Genomic DNA, 16,345 nt, shown 5'->3' with positions numbered 1-16,345 from the left:
TTACAAGTTTACAACATCAAAATTATAAACACGTCATCAGTGTATTTTTGGTTAGCCTCATTTTGATTTTCAAATGTTTTTTTTTTTTTATTAATTTAGTTCATAAACTTACAAATAAAAAATCACTACAAGTTATATTTGTAATTTTAATGCATTCAAAACATTATATTGACTTTTTGACGATGCTTCACACATTGAGGTCCCAAATATATTATACATGATCATTTTCTTTTGTAATGATATTTGAACAATTTTTGGGATAACTTTGTTGTGCTCTCTTTTCATTGGTCAAAAACAATGGAGAGAGAAAAAGAATAGAGAGAATAAAAAGATAATGTGAGTATGAGAGAAAAAATTGTACAAAAAATGGTTGTACAAATATCATTTCTCAAATTTGTATATGGTTTATATTCTCATTTCTCTACGCTTAGTATACAATTCTAAATTAAATACTTAAAAGAAAAATTATACACTCGTTTTTTCACTTTAGTTAATTGCAAAATAGAAAAAAAAAAATGGCCTAAATTTTGATGTAGGAGTTGGATTGGAGTTGTTTAGTGGAGCGAAAATATATAGTGGGGGTGTAAGTGGGGGGTGAGAAACAGTTTTCGGCTGTGAGGTGTTTAGCTGCCGGAACGGGATTCCCAGTTTGTCTTGTCTGCACGTTAGTAGAGAAGCTGTATATCTCTGTCAGCGCGTCCCATGTCAGACGTGGGACCCTCGTTTCAGTTTTCCTTCCCTCTATTGAAAAAGTTAATTAAGGGTGAATTTGGATATTTTATTGATATTTATTTTATAAATATCAATTTATAAATATCAAGGATGTAAATATTATTATTTTTAAGTAAAAAGGGGATTAGGCTAAAACCTTTTAAAAATTTACAAACCTATAGCTAGATAATTCCATCCGCGTCCGGATCCTCTCCATTTCCTCTGAAAATGGGGATCAACATTTTCTTACCTTGCGGAATGACATATGGCATAAGTGGAAATCAACGATTGAGATCTATTCTTTCTTTAAAATCAATTAAAATTATTAAATAATTAAAGAATTCAATTTATATCAGTTTCCAAATTTGCGGGCAAACTGCAGGTGACAAAACCCAGCAATTTCCTTCACCTCTGTTCCTCTCTATCAATCCACCACGTCTATGATGTTCGAATTGGATACCATCTCAAACTCATCTGACATGATTAAGTATATAATTAACTATGGTACTGTGTTGTTATGCTTTGAAAACAAGTGTCCTACAACCATCGCAAACCTCATCTGACATGAAGAAATTCATGAAAGGCATGTTTCCAGAAACAATAGTCTTAATTCATTAAAGGCATGAAACAAGTGTCCCCATAAATTTGGTAACTGATTTTATTTAATACAAATTGAATTCTTTAATTATTTAATAATTTTAATTGGTTTTAAAGAAAGAATAGATCTCAAGAGTTGGTTTCCACTTATGCCACATGTCGTTCCGCAAGGTAAGGAAATGTCGATCCCCATTTTCAGAGGAAATGGAGAGGATCCGGACGCAACCCTTTCTATTCTTAATGTACTCTTCCCTAAAGTTATCCGGGATTGTGTTAAACCAAACAAAAGTATTGGGAGGGGAAGAAAGACCAATATTAGTTAAACCATCAGCGCAAACATTCCCCTCCCTATAAACATGGGATAAGTTAAAGTTAATGTTCCTAACAAAAGCCAAACAGTTTAACCATCTATTCCTTAAGTTCCAAGGCACTGACACACACAGAGAAGATTTGAGAGCAAGGCAAACCAATCATGGGATGTACATATATCAATTAAATTATATTAATATCTTTTTGAATTGGATAATATAAATATCTACATTTTTTTGTTACTACTAGTAACAAACCCATGCTGACGCACGGGTATAATAAATGTTTGTTATTTGTAAAAGATCATTAAATTTTAATAAGAATTTTAATATAATTGAATTTTATGTAAATGTAAAGTAAATGTCAAATTATTTGTGTATTATATGTTTGATGGTAGAATAAAGTAAAATTGCATTGATTAGGTAATTTAAACTTTTTTGAATTAGTAGAAGACGCTTAAAATCAATTAAAAATATAGAAAAGACATTAATTGTCTCACTTTTAACATCCAAACTGAAACAGCAAACAAAGAGCAACTTGGTCTTGGTCTAGTAATTTTTTGGTTACAATTCTTGATCTAGTATGTCCAAAATGTTAAAGTAAGCTTCACCACTTACCAAAGTCTATTTCTTTTTGCCAACTGATAAGTGGTGCAAACTGTCTTCTTGGGGTTATTGCAAATAACACATCTACTTTTGGGTAGTTAACTCCTCTATCATCATGAAGTTGAACTCCGTTGAGCAAACAATTTTTATAACCAACACCAAAGAAGATTCTCAACTTTTTGTGGTATCATTACACGCTAGATAAGGTGCCACCAACCATTATTTACCAGAATTCATGAGACACGTCAATTGCTTCGTTGATGCAGAATTGGTAAGCACTTTTTACCGAGTACCAACTACCAACCATCCTTGTCTAAATTCCAAACTCTTTTATCCACGACAACAAAGTCCAATAAAAATGCATCAAGAATTTTCCAGGATCATTACATCGAAACATTTATACACCACAGTTTTATTATTCTACATATTATTTATCTTGGTGTTTACCGGTATTTTTTGTATAAGGAAAAGTTAACCAAATTTAAAACACAAGTAAATGTCTTCAGATGGTTTTTAAATAGAGCTTCTACGGTACAGTCAGGAAATTGATTTTTTTGAAAAAGTTAATTTTGATTTTAATGTTTGATTCATTTTTAAATTGTTGATTACTGATTAATGATCAATAGTATATTCATCTAGTAATGCTTGCAACATCTTGAACTTACAAGTACTATTTTATCGTTGAAATCTTTAATATGCAAATAGAGTTTATGATATTATGTGATAGTCTTAAGTGTTACACTTTGTAGGGTGTTATGCTTAGAATAAGGTATAATAAAATTATATTAAGTGTAGTCTTGTTAACATGATGAATTGATGATACTATGAGGGCTAAACTTTTGATGTCATTCTACAAACAGTGGGGTGTTACTCATTACATTTTTGATGTTATAGTGTTAACTTCACCAAAAACATCATTCCTATGACTTCACCATAAAATTTTCCTTTTTAAAATTGTCTCCTAAACAAGTTTTGGTTTTATAGTCGAATTCAGCTAAAAATGGTTTAAGGCTAGTTTTGCTTCAAATAGTAAAAGCTGGTAATGTAAAAAACGATTCAATTTAAATGAGAGTAAAAGTAAAAATACTTACAATTTTAAGGTGGCATTTACGATGGGAAGGGTTATCCCTTCCCACCATGGGAAACTTCCTTTTTTATGTACATCTGGGGTGGCATTTAGCATGAGAATGGATAGTTGTTTTCTACCATAGAAAAGTAAATTTTATCCATTAGATCAAATAAAGACCATACTTTTATCATATTCTCTCAACACTATATTTTTCCCCAGTATCTTTCATCACCATTCTCTCTCTCCTCCATGCTCCAATCCACCACTAGCAATGTCCATGGTCTCTGAATATTTGTTTCCCTTTCTTGAATATTCCAACAAAAATTCCAGTTACAAATTTGTGTGTTTTTCGATTTTCCATCCAATTGAATTTCAAACCAACACCAAGAGTTTCTCCACCAAGTAGATTGTCTACAATGTTCATGGCTTCATGATCTCTCTCTCTTCTAGTTCATGACTTCATATTCTGTCCTCTTCTAGATTGTCTATAATTATTTTTTATCTCTAGTCTGGTTCATCACAAGAAAAACTATCATTAATTGATTTTCTAAACATATTTCATTTTCATTTGTTTGATTTCGTAACTTGTTCTTATCCAATACGAAAAAAAAATAGAACAAATAATAAGTGATTTTAGATACTAAAATGTTCAATTGGATTCTACCAAAAAACCAGAATTCTACCAAAAAAATAATGTTAATTAAAAGAAAAAAAAATTCCAGATCTTAACAGAAATGTAAGACAGTAAGAGGGTAAAAGAGAAAGGAAAAAAATATGGTGTAGGTAGTCCATGATAAAATTAATACTCCTCTTTAATTTAATGTCTGAAAAAGATTTTCTCATGGTGGAAAATAATTCCTCCTACCCACCCTAAATGTCACCTATACCTGATAGTATAACAGGTTGCAAAACTTTTTGTTGGTCACTTCACTTAAACAAACAAAAAAATAATACAATATTATTACAGCTCCCTTGTAAATTGGTTTGCTTTATGCACAACCAAAATCATCTCTCACTTTATGAAAGGATAATTTTAAGTTTCGATCATAATGTAAATTAAAAAGTAATATGTTGTTAGTGTTTACAATTTTTTTTCATTGTGGTTTACTTTTATTGTTACGTTTAATTTTTTCATCCTTTATATTTTATTGTTAAGTTTATTTTTCTATTAAGTATAAACACTAAAATCAAAATAAATATAAAATAAATTACAGCAATTAAAAAGTAATTTAATAATAATACACAAAAGATGTATTTGATAAAAAAATTTAAATTACTAAATTTTAAATACTTAAATACTAATGGATATAAATTTGTCAACAACTATCGGTCATCAGCTATAGGCTAACGGACTCAGCCGACCAACGTTATCAAATATAATCAATCGGACCTTTGAATATAACCTTATTGTCTATTTTTTAATTTATTTTTAGTCCCCTAAAAGTTTTCATCGTCACTTTTGATACCTCTTTTCAAATAAACTCATATGTAAAATTCATATTTTTTAATAAAATAAAAAAAAATATATTTCATCGATGATTTAAGTTCTGAGAACATGGTTTATGAGGTCGAAATTATTTTACCAAAATTATTTTCGTTTTACTCATAGGCCCATTGTCCATTATTGTGCCAATAGCTCATATAATAAAATATCATTAAACCTTATCATGTGGGGTCAAATTTTTTTGTGAAATCTTTGAAAACAAAAAGTTACCAATAGATTGCAAGTGGACAATCTCAACCATTCAATATTTTTATTATCAAGGGTTCAAATTCACCTTTCCCATGGTGGGAAAGGACATAGTCACATAATTCGTCACCCTAGAGGAGAACCGCGAATTGGTTCGCACGAACTGGTTCGCGGTACTTTTGCGAACCGGTTCGTCTAAATTCGTACAACAATTCACAAAAATATACGTATCGGTGAACTAGAAGAGGAACCGTGAAAAGATGTCGGGAATTCAGCTTTTCCAGTTTCGATTTTCAACATGTGACTCAATTTCAGTGAAGAAGAAGAAGAAAGGAGTGTGTTGATGAAGATGGAGGTATTTCTCGAATTGAAGACGAAAGGTTGGAGAGACAGAGGCTCGTTATTTGGTAAAGTGTAATTAGTTTTTTTTTTAAAGATTTTTCTTCTTTCTCAATAATAGGAGTTTTTTTTTAGTGTTTTAAGCTTTTTCTTCTTTCTCGGTAATATGAGTTTTTTTTAGTGACTAGTAGTAGTAGATGAATGATATTTTGACAATCAATTTTAAACAATTTTTAGGGACAATTTTTTTTCTTCCTTCTTCTTTGACAATAATAATAGAGAAAGAAAAAGGAAGAGAGAGAATAAAAATATAATAAATGTATGAGAAAGAGTTGTCACAAAAATTATCTAAATGTGGTTGTTCAAATATCATTTCTCCTCGTATTACTATTGTACCAAAATCTTAACATAAGTGATTACTTTTTTTGATAAACGATGCATGGGTATCCCAACTAATTTAATGGTTTTTCTTTTAAAAAAACAATAATTAAATTACTTTGTAAATAGCTGTCAACAATACTTTTTATTATTCCTTAAAAAAAGATATACTCGGTAATTTTTTTGTTTAGGAAATGTATATTAATTATGTAAGGCTAAGATTTTGAATGAATAGGATGATATTAATATTTTAACTCCCATTTTGTTTTTTTTAAAGACTTGATATTTTTACTCATGTCTTTTAACTAAATAATTTATTCTTATTCGCAACGTACCGAATAACATGTTAAAAACGTACCGCGAACCTTAATAACATACCGACTCTGTATACCCCCTTCGAACCCAATTCTTCAAGAGTTGTGTAAAGACTTTCCCATGGTAAATACCACCCAATTTTAAAGGCGGTATAGTATATTGTGAGGAAAGGCAAATTGTTGAAGTTCAAAAGACTCGAAAACTATATTGCTTGAAAAGTAAAGGGCTCAATTTGTAAAGACTTGAAGATAAATATGCTTGTAAAATAAAGGAATTTAGAGTGGTGTTCAATGTTAAACGGCTTGAAATGTAAAGTATTTCGAATTAAAAATTTGACAAGAATTTAAAAGAAGTTGAAAATACAGTGGTAGGTATATTGAATTATGGGAAGCTTGAGTTTATTTATGGTTAGAGGTAGGCTATAGCCCTAAAGTATCCAACCCTGAGTTCTTCATGAAAACTCTTATCTATAGATGAAAAGAAACTAAGTAACTGCTACTTCAGTAAACGGTCACAATCATGGCAATTACCTTGCTGAGCTACTCTCAGTAGATTGTGTATATAATTGTTCTTCGCTGGCTGGCATTCCATTGAAGTTGAGTCTTCGTGTAGCAAATGCTTAATAGTTTCATGATATCTACTACGGTGTTAATAAGGAATGATACACAATCCATTGTGACTTGTAAACATGCTTCACAAAGCAAAAAGTCTTGACTTTTTGTTGACACTTTGTTCAGTTTCGTCAAGATAAAATTTTGTCAGTAAGACTTGATAAAATAAATTTGCTAATGTCATGTAATTCCATGAGTTGTCAATTTGAGGTAGTTTTGCGATCATGCTACCATCATACAACCTATTTTGATCACAAATTGAAATATTTCTACCATTACCGAGCACCATTTATAGCCTCCTCAAACAAAAAAAATTGAACTCCCAGTGCTACGCTAAACGTACCTTGGGTTATGACCAATATTGGGGTTCAAAAAATCAATTCTAAAATAGTATCTAGCTTTGAAGACGATGCATGCCTGCATGCACTATCAGAATATTGGCAATAAAAATTTTCATTTGAGACGAGACGTTCCTGTTGCAAAAATAAAATCAGATTTCTGTAAGTTGATCGCCTGAACAAACATTGTTCTATAATGACTAAAATATTTTTTATAACCAACGCCTCTAAATCATTTAACATGAAAAGCAGAAAATAATCATCTACAATAAGGAGTTGAGAGTTGAGACATAATTAATAGCAACACTCCTACAAATCCTGGTCCCATGAATATCGCATCAGATTTCAGGTTGCTTAATCAGAGCGGAGAGTCCTTGATCAACACATAAGATAAACAAATACGGCGAGAAAGAATCGCCTTAATGAAAGCCTTTACCAAGAATAATAGACCGACCATATATATCACAATTAACAATCATAGAGTAATCATCCCTCCCGCCCATCTATTTCGGAGAGAAGGCCATAGTAATGATATTTTTTTGAAATGGCAAATTTATTCACGACGAGAGAATGCAAGGAGCATTTCTACTTGCGGTCAAAACGAAACAATACAAACAAACGGCGCCGCATATAGACGGAATACCGACAAAAGAACAACCCTAACAACTCCTAAAATAATGAGGCTGAAGTATACAAATAGGGACTATATGCATACCCACGCCTCATTACCCCAAAAGAAAGAAGTCCCACGGACCGAAAAAAATACAACACAGCTCCCTAGCACCAACCTAATTAGCAGCACGCTAACAAAAAACACCAAGCAGGAATAGTATACTACCTTCACCACAAAAGGCCAAAGGTACTGATAGCATAACAAACCACCACTAGTGCCCAGAAGCAAAGCTGACATAGAAAAGCAACATATAACAGGCCACCTAACACCAAGACAGTAGCAAGGTGTTTCCACTCACGGTCACCAACATCTTCACAGAGAGAGCAGCGAACACAAACAAGCACTCCCAAAACCAAGGAGCCAAAAAACCTCACACCCCCACTATCTATCAAGGCAAAACCTCGGATTCCAACATCATTCATAAAAAAGACAAGACGGATTGTTCAATCTTTCCAACATCCATCTCCAAGATAACACTTTGATTTCCTCAACCAATTCCTCCACCTCAAAATTCCTCCCCTTGAAGATCTTATCATTTCTCCTATTCCACAAAACCCAAATCGTTGTGTGCCAAATTAACCAAAATCCTTTGGTAACTTTTTTAGAATTTCCCCCAACACTCCAACATTCCCAATGAACAAAGAAATTTGGAGGTGTGAAAAAGCTACAATTCAACCACATCATCAAAGTACGCCACACCAAAACCGCAACGTCACAATGTAGAAAGAGGTGTAACGCCGATTCTTCCTTCACATTGCACATCACACATAACGTAGACGCTTCCGGTGGTAACACATTCCTCAACGCAAGATTATCCTTTGTCGGAATCCGATTAAGAATCATCCTCCAACCGAACGCCATCACTTTAGAGGGGGCCTTGCTCTTCCACATATTTGCGAACACCCTTTTCTCCTCCACTCCCCACAACTCTTCTCTCAACACCAATCCCTCCAACTTCAAGTAGGCCGATTTCACCGAGTAGAAACCACTCGCTTCTAGACTCCAACGCCACTCATCCTCCTCATATGACCACCTTACTCCTTCCAAATCCTCCATGAGACTAATAAGTAACTCTTCCTCCCACACAAAAATTGGCCTTCCCCAAATAAAATTCCAATTCCAACCCGCCTCCACCACCCCCCACTAAAGCCTCCTTTTGATTAGAGATTGAAAAAAGTCTTGGATATTTTTGCGCAAAACTCCCACCATCACGCCATTTAACTTTCCAAAAACTCGTCTTCAAACCATTCCCCACCTTTCGGCAAACCTCACCATTAAACCAACCAATGCTCCCAAAATCATCTAACTTTACCACATCCTTCCACCAAACCGAAGTATACCTCGGCCAAGATAGAACTTCACCTTCCAACACACACTCCTTACAAAGACCATATTTTACCTCTAGCACATCCTTCCACAAAGCTATTTCCCCATCTAATAATCTCCACCTCTATTTAGCCAATAAACTAACATTCATAACCCTCACATCTTTAATCCCAATACCTCCATTTTCCTTTTGTTGGCACACCAATTTCCACCTTATCCAACTAATTTTCTTTCCCCCCTCCACCCCTCCCCAAAGAAATTCTCTTTGAATTCTAACAATCTTCTTCCGCACATGAACCGGCAACTTAAAGAACGACAAATAAAAAATAGGGATAGAGTTAAGCACCAAATTTAAGAGGACAATTCTACCTCCAAAGCTAATATACTTATGCCCCCAAGAGTTCAACCTCCCATGCAAAGTCTTCAACATCGGTTCCCATGTTGAGAAGCTTCCTGGATTTGCACCAACCGGTAACCCCAAATACTTAAACGGGAGACTCCCTTGACTACAATTCAAAAAAGTACAAGCCATATCCATAAACTCATCTGGAATATTAACTCCTATTAGAGATGAAACCGAACATCCAAACATTTGATGATATGTTATTTTTTTATATAATTATTTAATAATTAAGTTAAATCTTGAAACCAACTTAAAGAAAAGTTTTTGAAAAACTTGTCTTCTTTCAACTTTTATGTTAGATTACCTAATTTATTGTCACATCATTAAATTAAATGATTAAAATTATGGGTTGGTCAAAACTTATGAAATGGAAGACCAAAATTGCGTAATTAATATAGAGATGACCAAAATTGTTGTTTGGCCCATATTGGGGACCAAACCTTGAATTAAACCAAAAAATTATTAAGAAAAACAATAAATTGTGGTACATAAACCTAACCTAAAAAATATATAAATAAAGGAGGTTTTCTACCCCTTGAGTAGGCTTTGCGTAAATTTGGTTTCCTTTGCATTTTCTTTTTACTTGTCATAGAAATCTCACCTCTTTAAGAGGTTTTTCATTAACAAAGAACGATTATGCAAATATCTATTAGTTTTCACGTTCTCTTCTTCGTCAATTTATATCATATTTTTAGTTTCTCTTAACATTTTATCCTAAAAACTCATATTGCAACACCTCAAGTCATAAGCAACAATGAACCGAAAAGACTTAACAATGAGTAGCAATTAGTCAACTTTTTTTAGATTTTATAAAATTAGTTTCTCATTTTTTAAAAATATCAATCTAATTGAGCCAAACCCAAGCCAATTTTTATTTGGCTCATATTTTTTGTCGATAGAAACCGAACAAAATTGGCTTATCCCCCCCCCCCCCCCCCCCCTCCCTAGCAATATCACTATTGTATTTCTTATTACTATCAAAATATTTAGCTGTCAAACCACAAAGCCATCAAATGTTTTATTTTGAGAATACATTTGATGTATTATAACTTATAACAACATATATGATCATAAAACACATCGAACACATTTAACATTTTTAAAAAAAGTACAATACATAGTGCTTCTATTAAAAAAGAAAAGGAAAAGTAAACTCTTCACTCTCCTCCCTCTTAAACCATCTATCTAAACACACATTTAGAACGATCACTATAGTGCAAAATCAATGTCAATTCATAGTCTATCATAACATTCATAACAAAATAAAAAGAGAGACTCTGTTACAGGCAAAATTAAAAGTATTGCCATAAAAGCAAAGCATACTAAGTACTACTACCAAGCTAGCATAATTTATACTACTATCACAATTTTACAAAGCTGCTTCGTTACAAAGGTGTATATACAGGTTGAAGCTTTTGGGGTGGGTGCTGCTTTAAGCCATTAACTATGTATCACTGTTAGATTGTTGGAGTACATTGGGGAGCACAAAGGATATCTGGTAGGGTTTATGTTGATATTTATGAGGCACGTACAGTGGCATTGCTAGATCTTGGTTGCCGTAGAAGCTCTATTAGTGTCTCCACCTGTCCCCATGAAGAGGAACAATCAATAATCGAACAAAAAAATTGATATAAATGAAAATATTCTCCCATGTCAAAAAATAAAATAAAATGTATTATCACTATTATGATTCATCCATAAAAAAAATACTTACTTATCTCACTAGATGAATATTTAACTATTAGACTTCTTGAAAAAAAATACATGATTTTTTTTTTTGAAGTCATGTTTTGTTGAGCGAAACATTTATTAAGACATATTTCTTCATTTAACTATTTTTTTAAATAATTTGCAAAATGGTTTAATTTTTTACAGATTTTTTTTAAAGGATTCTTTTTATAAGCATTGAATAGTTAGTTTATACATAAAAAATAAACAAATGTAATAAAAAGTTAAAAAAAAAGAAATTAAATATGAGTATTATGATAAACTTACAAAGGAAATAACAGACACACATCACACATGGCTCCTAACATCCACTTAAAATTAGCCATCTTTTTAGGCATGACAAATGGTGGATAATGCTCTTTGTTGCTATCATCTGAATCATCCCCGTTATCCTCTAAAATGACTTGTTTGAAACGATTCAAAAACTAAAAGGACTTGTTTTGGACTTTTGAAACTTAAAGGACCACTTAGGGAAAAACGAAAAACTTAAAGAATCTTTAGATGCATTTGACCTAAAATAAAATTGCAAACTACATTTGCATGAGCACAATGCATGGAAGGCCATGCTATCAAGGGGAAGTCAGAAATTTAATAGGTGAAATAATATATAAATAATTATAAATTAAAATTTTAACTTCAAATTCACATGTGACATGATATTGATTATAATATTTTATTATATTGATTAAACTAATTTTAGTGGTAATTCTATTAATTATTCATTTTTAGAATTTATAGTAGAATAAAAAATATAGAATGAAAAAAAAACAATGATAGGTTTTAGTGACAGCCGCAACCGTAGGTAGAGGTCCTTAGATAATGTTTTTAAAATGGTATCCTTAGAATTACCTACGGTTTAGTCCGTAGGTAAAGGTAGAAAACATGGAGTGAGCCATTTGTCAATGATAGACGGGCACATTTAGCTACAAAAATTAATCCTATAGTAACAGATTTCGGTTGTCACTACGTGTCAAGTTTCTTGTATTAATGCAAAGAAAGTATAGGGTGAGTTCGGGTATGTGCTCAGGCTTGCTGGGGTAAAACTTCCCCTGGATGCTACTGTCCTACCTTAGATACGAGTTATGTTATTTGAACATCTATATATGTGACAACTTTTGTGACAACCAAAATTTTACAAAGGAAATGAGGTAGTGGCACAAAAACTAAAACAACAGAGAGAGAAAGTAAAAAGATAATATGAGTATGAGAGAGAAAGTTGTCACAAAAGTTGTAAAAAATGGTTGTTCAAATATCATTTCTTCTTAGATAAAGACACGCCTTAGAAAAATAATTTATAGACACCCAAACATCAATTCTACATAATGAGAGAAATAGAAATAAAAAGTGATGTGATACATGTGATAAATGAATGACATGAAAAAGAGACAAAAATAATATGGTAGATTGGTAGGTTGAATTTGAAAATTTACTTATTTGTTTGAATAGTATTTAAAATATTAAATACGAATTTTTAATTCAATGATATATTTTGATAATTTATTCAACGCCATATATATTTACGTTACATATACCATTTGAGTTTTAATTACTTTTTTGTGTCTATTAGTTTTTCAAACTTCAAATAACAATAATGTATTTTGTAATTATTGTAATTTTTTTCATAATTTTATGTACTTATTTTTTTTTTTGACTTTCGCATCGGTTTCCGACCCACCAAAGGTGGACGACTAATTCGGCTCATGCGTAGAAGCATGCGCACTAGCCAAGCATTGTTCCCCTGGGAATCGAACCCGGTATTCCCTAGGTACGTCCTTGGAAGGAGCTCTTTGCCACTAGAGCCCAAGCAACTTGGTTTTAATTTTATGTACTTAGTTACAACATTCACATTAAATTCCTTAAAAAAAACATTCACATTAAATTAAAAAAAATTTCAAAGAACTACAAAAAATATAATTTGTCTTGTTAATTTCAGTCCTCATGAGCTTAGCTCAGTTGGTATGTACAATGCAAAAAATATGAGTAAATAGGCAAAAAACCCCTTGAAATTGTAGCTTTCGTCAAAACCCCCCCTGATTTTTAGGAAACTTCAAAAACCCCCCTGAAATTGCCAAACGTTAGTCAATTACCCCCCTCTGTTTGTTTTGGCTGTTAAATGACTATTTTTTTTTTTTTTGCTTTCTTCATCTTCTTCCTTCCACTTTTTTCATCATCTTCATGAATATTTATAAAAAATCCAGAAAAAATTAAGAAACAACAACCATTAACATCATCATCATCTCATTACTAGCTTCTCTTGTTTGTTGCTCATTGTTGTTATCCAAAAGGGTCGTAGCAGAAAGATCAAGAGACAATTGATGATGATGATCATTGTTGTTGGTAATCTCATCGCTGCTCCAAAAAGGAAATCCATTTGAATGAGGGTTAAAAAGTGATTGATTCTGAAGAGGAGACATGAGTGATGATGGAACAGTAACATCATGAGAATGAGAAGAACCGTTGATGTTGATGTTGTTGTTCATGCTATTCATTATAAACCTTGTTCTTTTTCCAACAAGTTCATGATCTTTTCTATTATTCATTTTGTTGTTGATGATTCCAAAGGGTTGTTGTTGATTAATTCAAGAAGGTAACAAACAAGAGAGAGAGAATCATTATAAAGTGTGTGATGTTGATGATGATGTTGTTAATGGTTGTTGTTTCTTAAATTTTTTCTGAATTTTTTTATGAATATTGATGAAGATGATGAAAAAAGTGGAAGGAAGAAGATGAAGAAAATAAAAAGAAATTAAAAAATAGTCATTTAACAGCCAAAACAAACGGAGGGGGGTAATTGACTGACGTTTGATAATTTCAGGGGGATTTTTGACGAAAGTTACAATTTCAGGGGGGATTTTTGCCCATTCACTCCAAAAAATATGCAAGGTCGGGATTCGAACCCCAGAAAGCGCAAAAAAAAAAAAATCTTATTAATTTCAATCTATTCTTAATTTCCCCAACAAATCTATAATCTATAAAAAAGAAACAAAAACAAATTTCTATTGTTAAAAGGAAAAGATTAGTGCTTCTTTTTTTACCTATACTGTAAAAGTAAAATTTATGTGAACACAATGATATCTACAAATTTAGTTGAGATTTGACTATTAATTTAAGGATTTGGTGTACTAATACACTCACATTCTTGGATGTAGCATAAAACTTGCCTATTTAATTTGATTGATCAATTGCAAGATGGAGAATTACTGCTAACATGGCATTCTGCCACGTAAAGACTAACCTTGTGCTTGGCGCGAATGGTACCGGACTGAGAAAGACAAACCAAAGGAGGAATAGCACCTTCACGACACACCATTACACGATAACTCACATTCTCTTCACAAATCTTCAACAAAATCGCCGCCGCAATTTCCTTCTGTCTCTGCGTCCCAACCTCCACAATCTCCACCAACACCGGTATCCCTCCTTCCTCCGCCAAAGCCGTTCTCGCCTCCGTAACCGTCACCAACACGCTCATCACATACGCTGACTTATCCACCATGTTCGAATCAAAATCCGCCATTAATTCAACTAAAGGCTTCATTATTCCAGCTTTTATCGCTCTGATTTTGTTCTCGTTCACCGAACACAGCGAGTATAAAGCCGTTGACGCATCCTTTTTCCCGCGGATTCCTCCGTTTTCTAGAAGGTTCACCAATGCCGGAATTGCACCACATCTTCCAATTGCTCCTTTATTCTCTTCTGTCTGTGAGAGACGAAGTAGAGCACATGCTGCATTCTCTTTCGCCGTTGGAGTGCCTGTTTTCAAAGCTTTTACCATAGGTTTAATCGCACCAGAAGAAGTGATAATCTCTTTATTTTCATCACACAGTGATAGATTTAAAATCGCTGTCACGATGTATTCTTGCAGTTGAAGATCCATCACCGGTGACTGTGATGATAAAAGTGAAATCAACGGTTTGATAGCGCCGGCTTTTGCGATTCTGAGACGATTTTCTGATTTGTTTTTGGCAAGTAATCTGATTTCCATTGTAGCTTGTTTTTGTTGATCAATGGAAGAGGAATTGAGATCGAGAATCAACCGGCGAATGAGTTCGTCGGAATAATTATCGGAAGCGCATGTAATGAGAAGACGTTGGATTCTGTTTTCAGTTGTAGTGGTGAATTCGGTGGATCTGTCACTGTCGCAGTCGCTGAAAGCGGAAGAGGAATTATCGTTGAAATTGAAAGTTCCTTCCATTACGTATAACTGTAATTCGTTACGATAACAAAAGTGAGAAACAAGTATATGTTGATTAGAGGAAAAGAGATTTTAGATGCTAAAGCCCAAAAATATGGAGAGAAAAAAAGCGGTTATGGCTCCGGTGGGGTTAGGTGCTGACACGTTTAAAAATTGAATGTTGACCGTACTACATCCTACTAGGAGAAGAAAAAAGTAGCACGTGTGATGGGGGTCTTTAAACGCGTGCGTGTGAAAGATAGAGTGAGTTTTTCGAAGAGTCTCTTTCTTGGTTTTGCTTTTAAAAGGTGTTAGTTGGTTTGGTAGTTAGGCTTTTTATCGTTGCTTTGGTTAATTAATAATCACTTAAAAAAGGTGTGCATTGCTGGGTCGGACGCACATGGTTAGATTAATCATGGGAATCGGTACAGGTCTTCAAGACAGGACGGTGATCATGGAGTTTGGCCATGGTTTGCTTGCCCTTCTGTCTATCATTATTTTTTCTTCTTGTCTACTCTCACTTCCCTTTTCTTTCATTAACGTGGGACAAGTATAACGTATTTTTTTTAAATATGTGTGTATGCATAATGCATGCTTCACTCACAATACAAAATTCAGAAACAATTTTCTAGCTCTGTAATAATAATACTTTAGTAAAAACAAATGTCCACCTCTGTTGTGATACATTTAAGAAATCACTCTTCACACAACTAACAAATTGCATGCTATTTATTTCTTAAGGACTTTTGCTTGATATACTTCTTCGTTTGTTCCTTATGTTTTAATAGTAAATAAGTATTAAAAAATCTTAAGATATAATAAAAAAAAATTATACTGCTTACATTACATTATTAATTAAAAATCGAATCATACTAAATATTATCCGTAAAGTATTCTGTATCGAACAGAAAAGTATTGATTAAAAATCAAGAATAAAAACCATTTTTCCTTTGTACCAAAAAATAAATCATTTATTCCAAAGTATAATATTATCTTACATTTGTTTCAACAATACTATATCAAAAATGAGTTTTTTTTTTTTTGTTCTTTTTGTCATAAATTGATCAATGGAGAGGAAT

General features: G+C 32.8%; 1 protein-coding gene across 1 annotated transcript; it reads right to left on the bottom strand.

Moving 5' to 3' along the window:
- Positions 1 to 10,550: 10,550 nt before the first annotated feature.
- LOC25489958 (U-box domain-containing protein 4) lies at positions 10,551 to 15,435 on the bottom strand. Its single transcript, XM_013606323.3, has 2 exons — positions 14,328 to 15,435; positions 10,551 to 10,947 (listed from the first exon to the last, which is right to left on the bottom strand). Exons 1-2 carry the CDS (start codon positions 15,285 to 15,287, stop codon positions 10,882 to 10,884), a joined length of 1,026 nt encoding a protein of 341 aa, XP_013461777.1. The 5' UTR covers positions 15,288 to 15,435; the 3' UTR covers positions 10,551 to 10,881.
- Between the last annotated feature and the right edge of the window lie 910 nt (positions 15,436 to 16,345).

This window comes from Medicago truncatula, chromosome 3, assembly GCF_003473485.1.
Source record: "Medicago truncatula cultivar Jemalong A17 chromosome 3, MtrunA17r5.0-ANR, whole genome shotgun sequence".
Taxonomy (NCBI): Eukaryota; Viridiplantae; Streptophyta; class Magnoliopsida; order Fabales; family Fabaceae; genus Medicago; species Medicago truncatula.
Note: the sequence above shows the minus strand (reverse complement) of the source record. Positions and strands in the feature narration are given on the sequence as shown.

Coding starts and splice junctions, on each gene's coding strand:
- LOC25489958 (XM_013606323.3), bottom strand. CDS start 15,287: ATGGAAGGAACTTTCAATTTCAACGATAATTCCTCTTCCGCTTTCAGC. Junction 10,948..14,327: donor CCATTCGCGCCAAGCACAAG/GTTAGTCTTTAC, acceptor TCATGGGGACAG/GTGGAGACACTAATAGAGCT.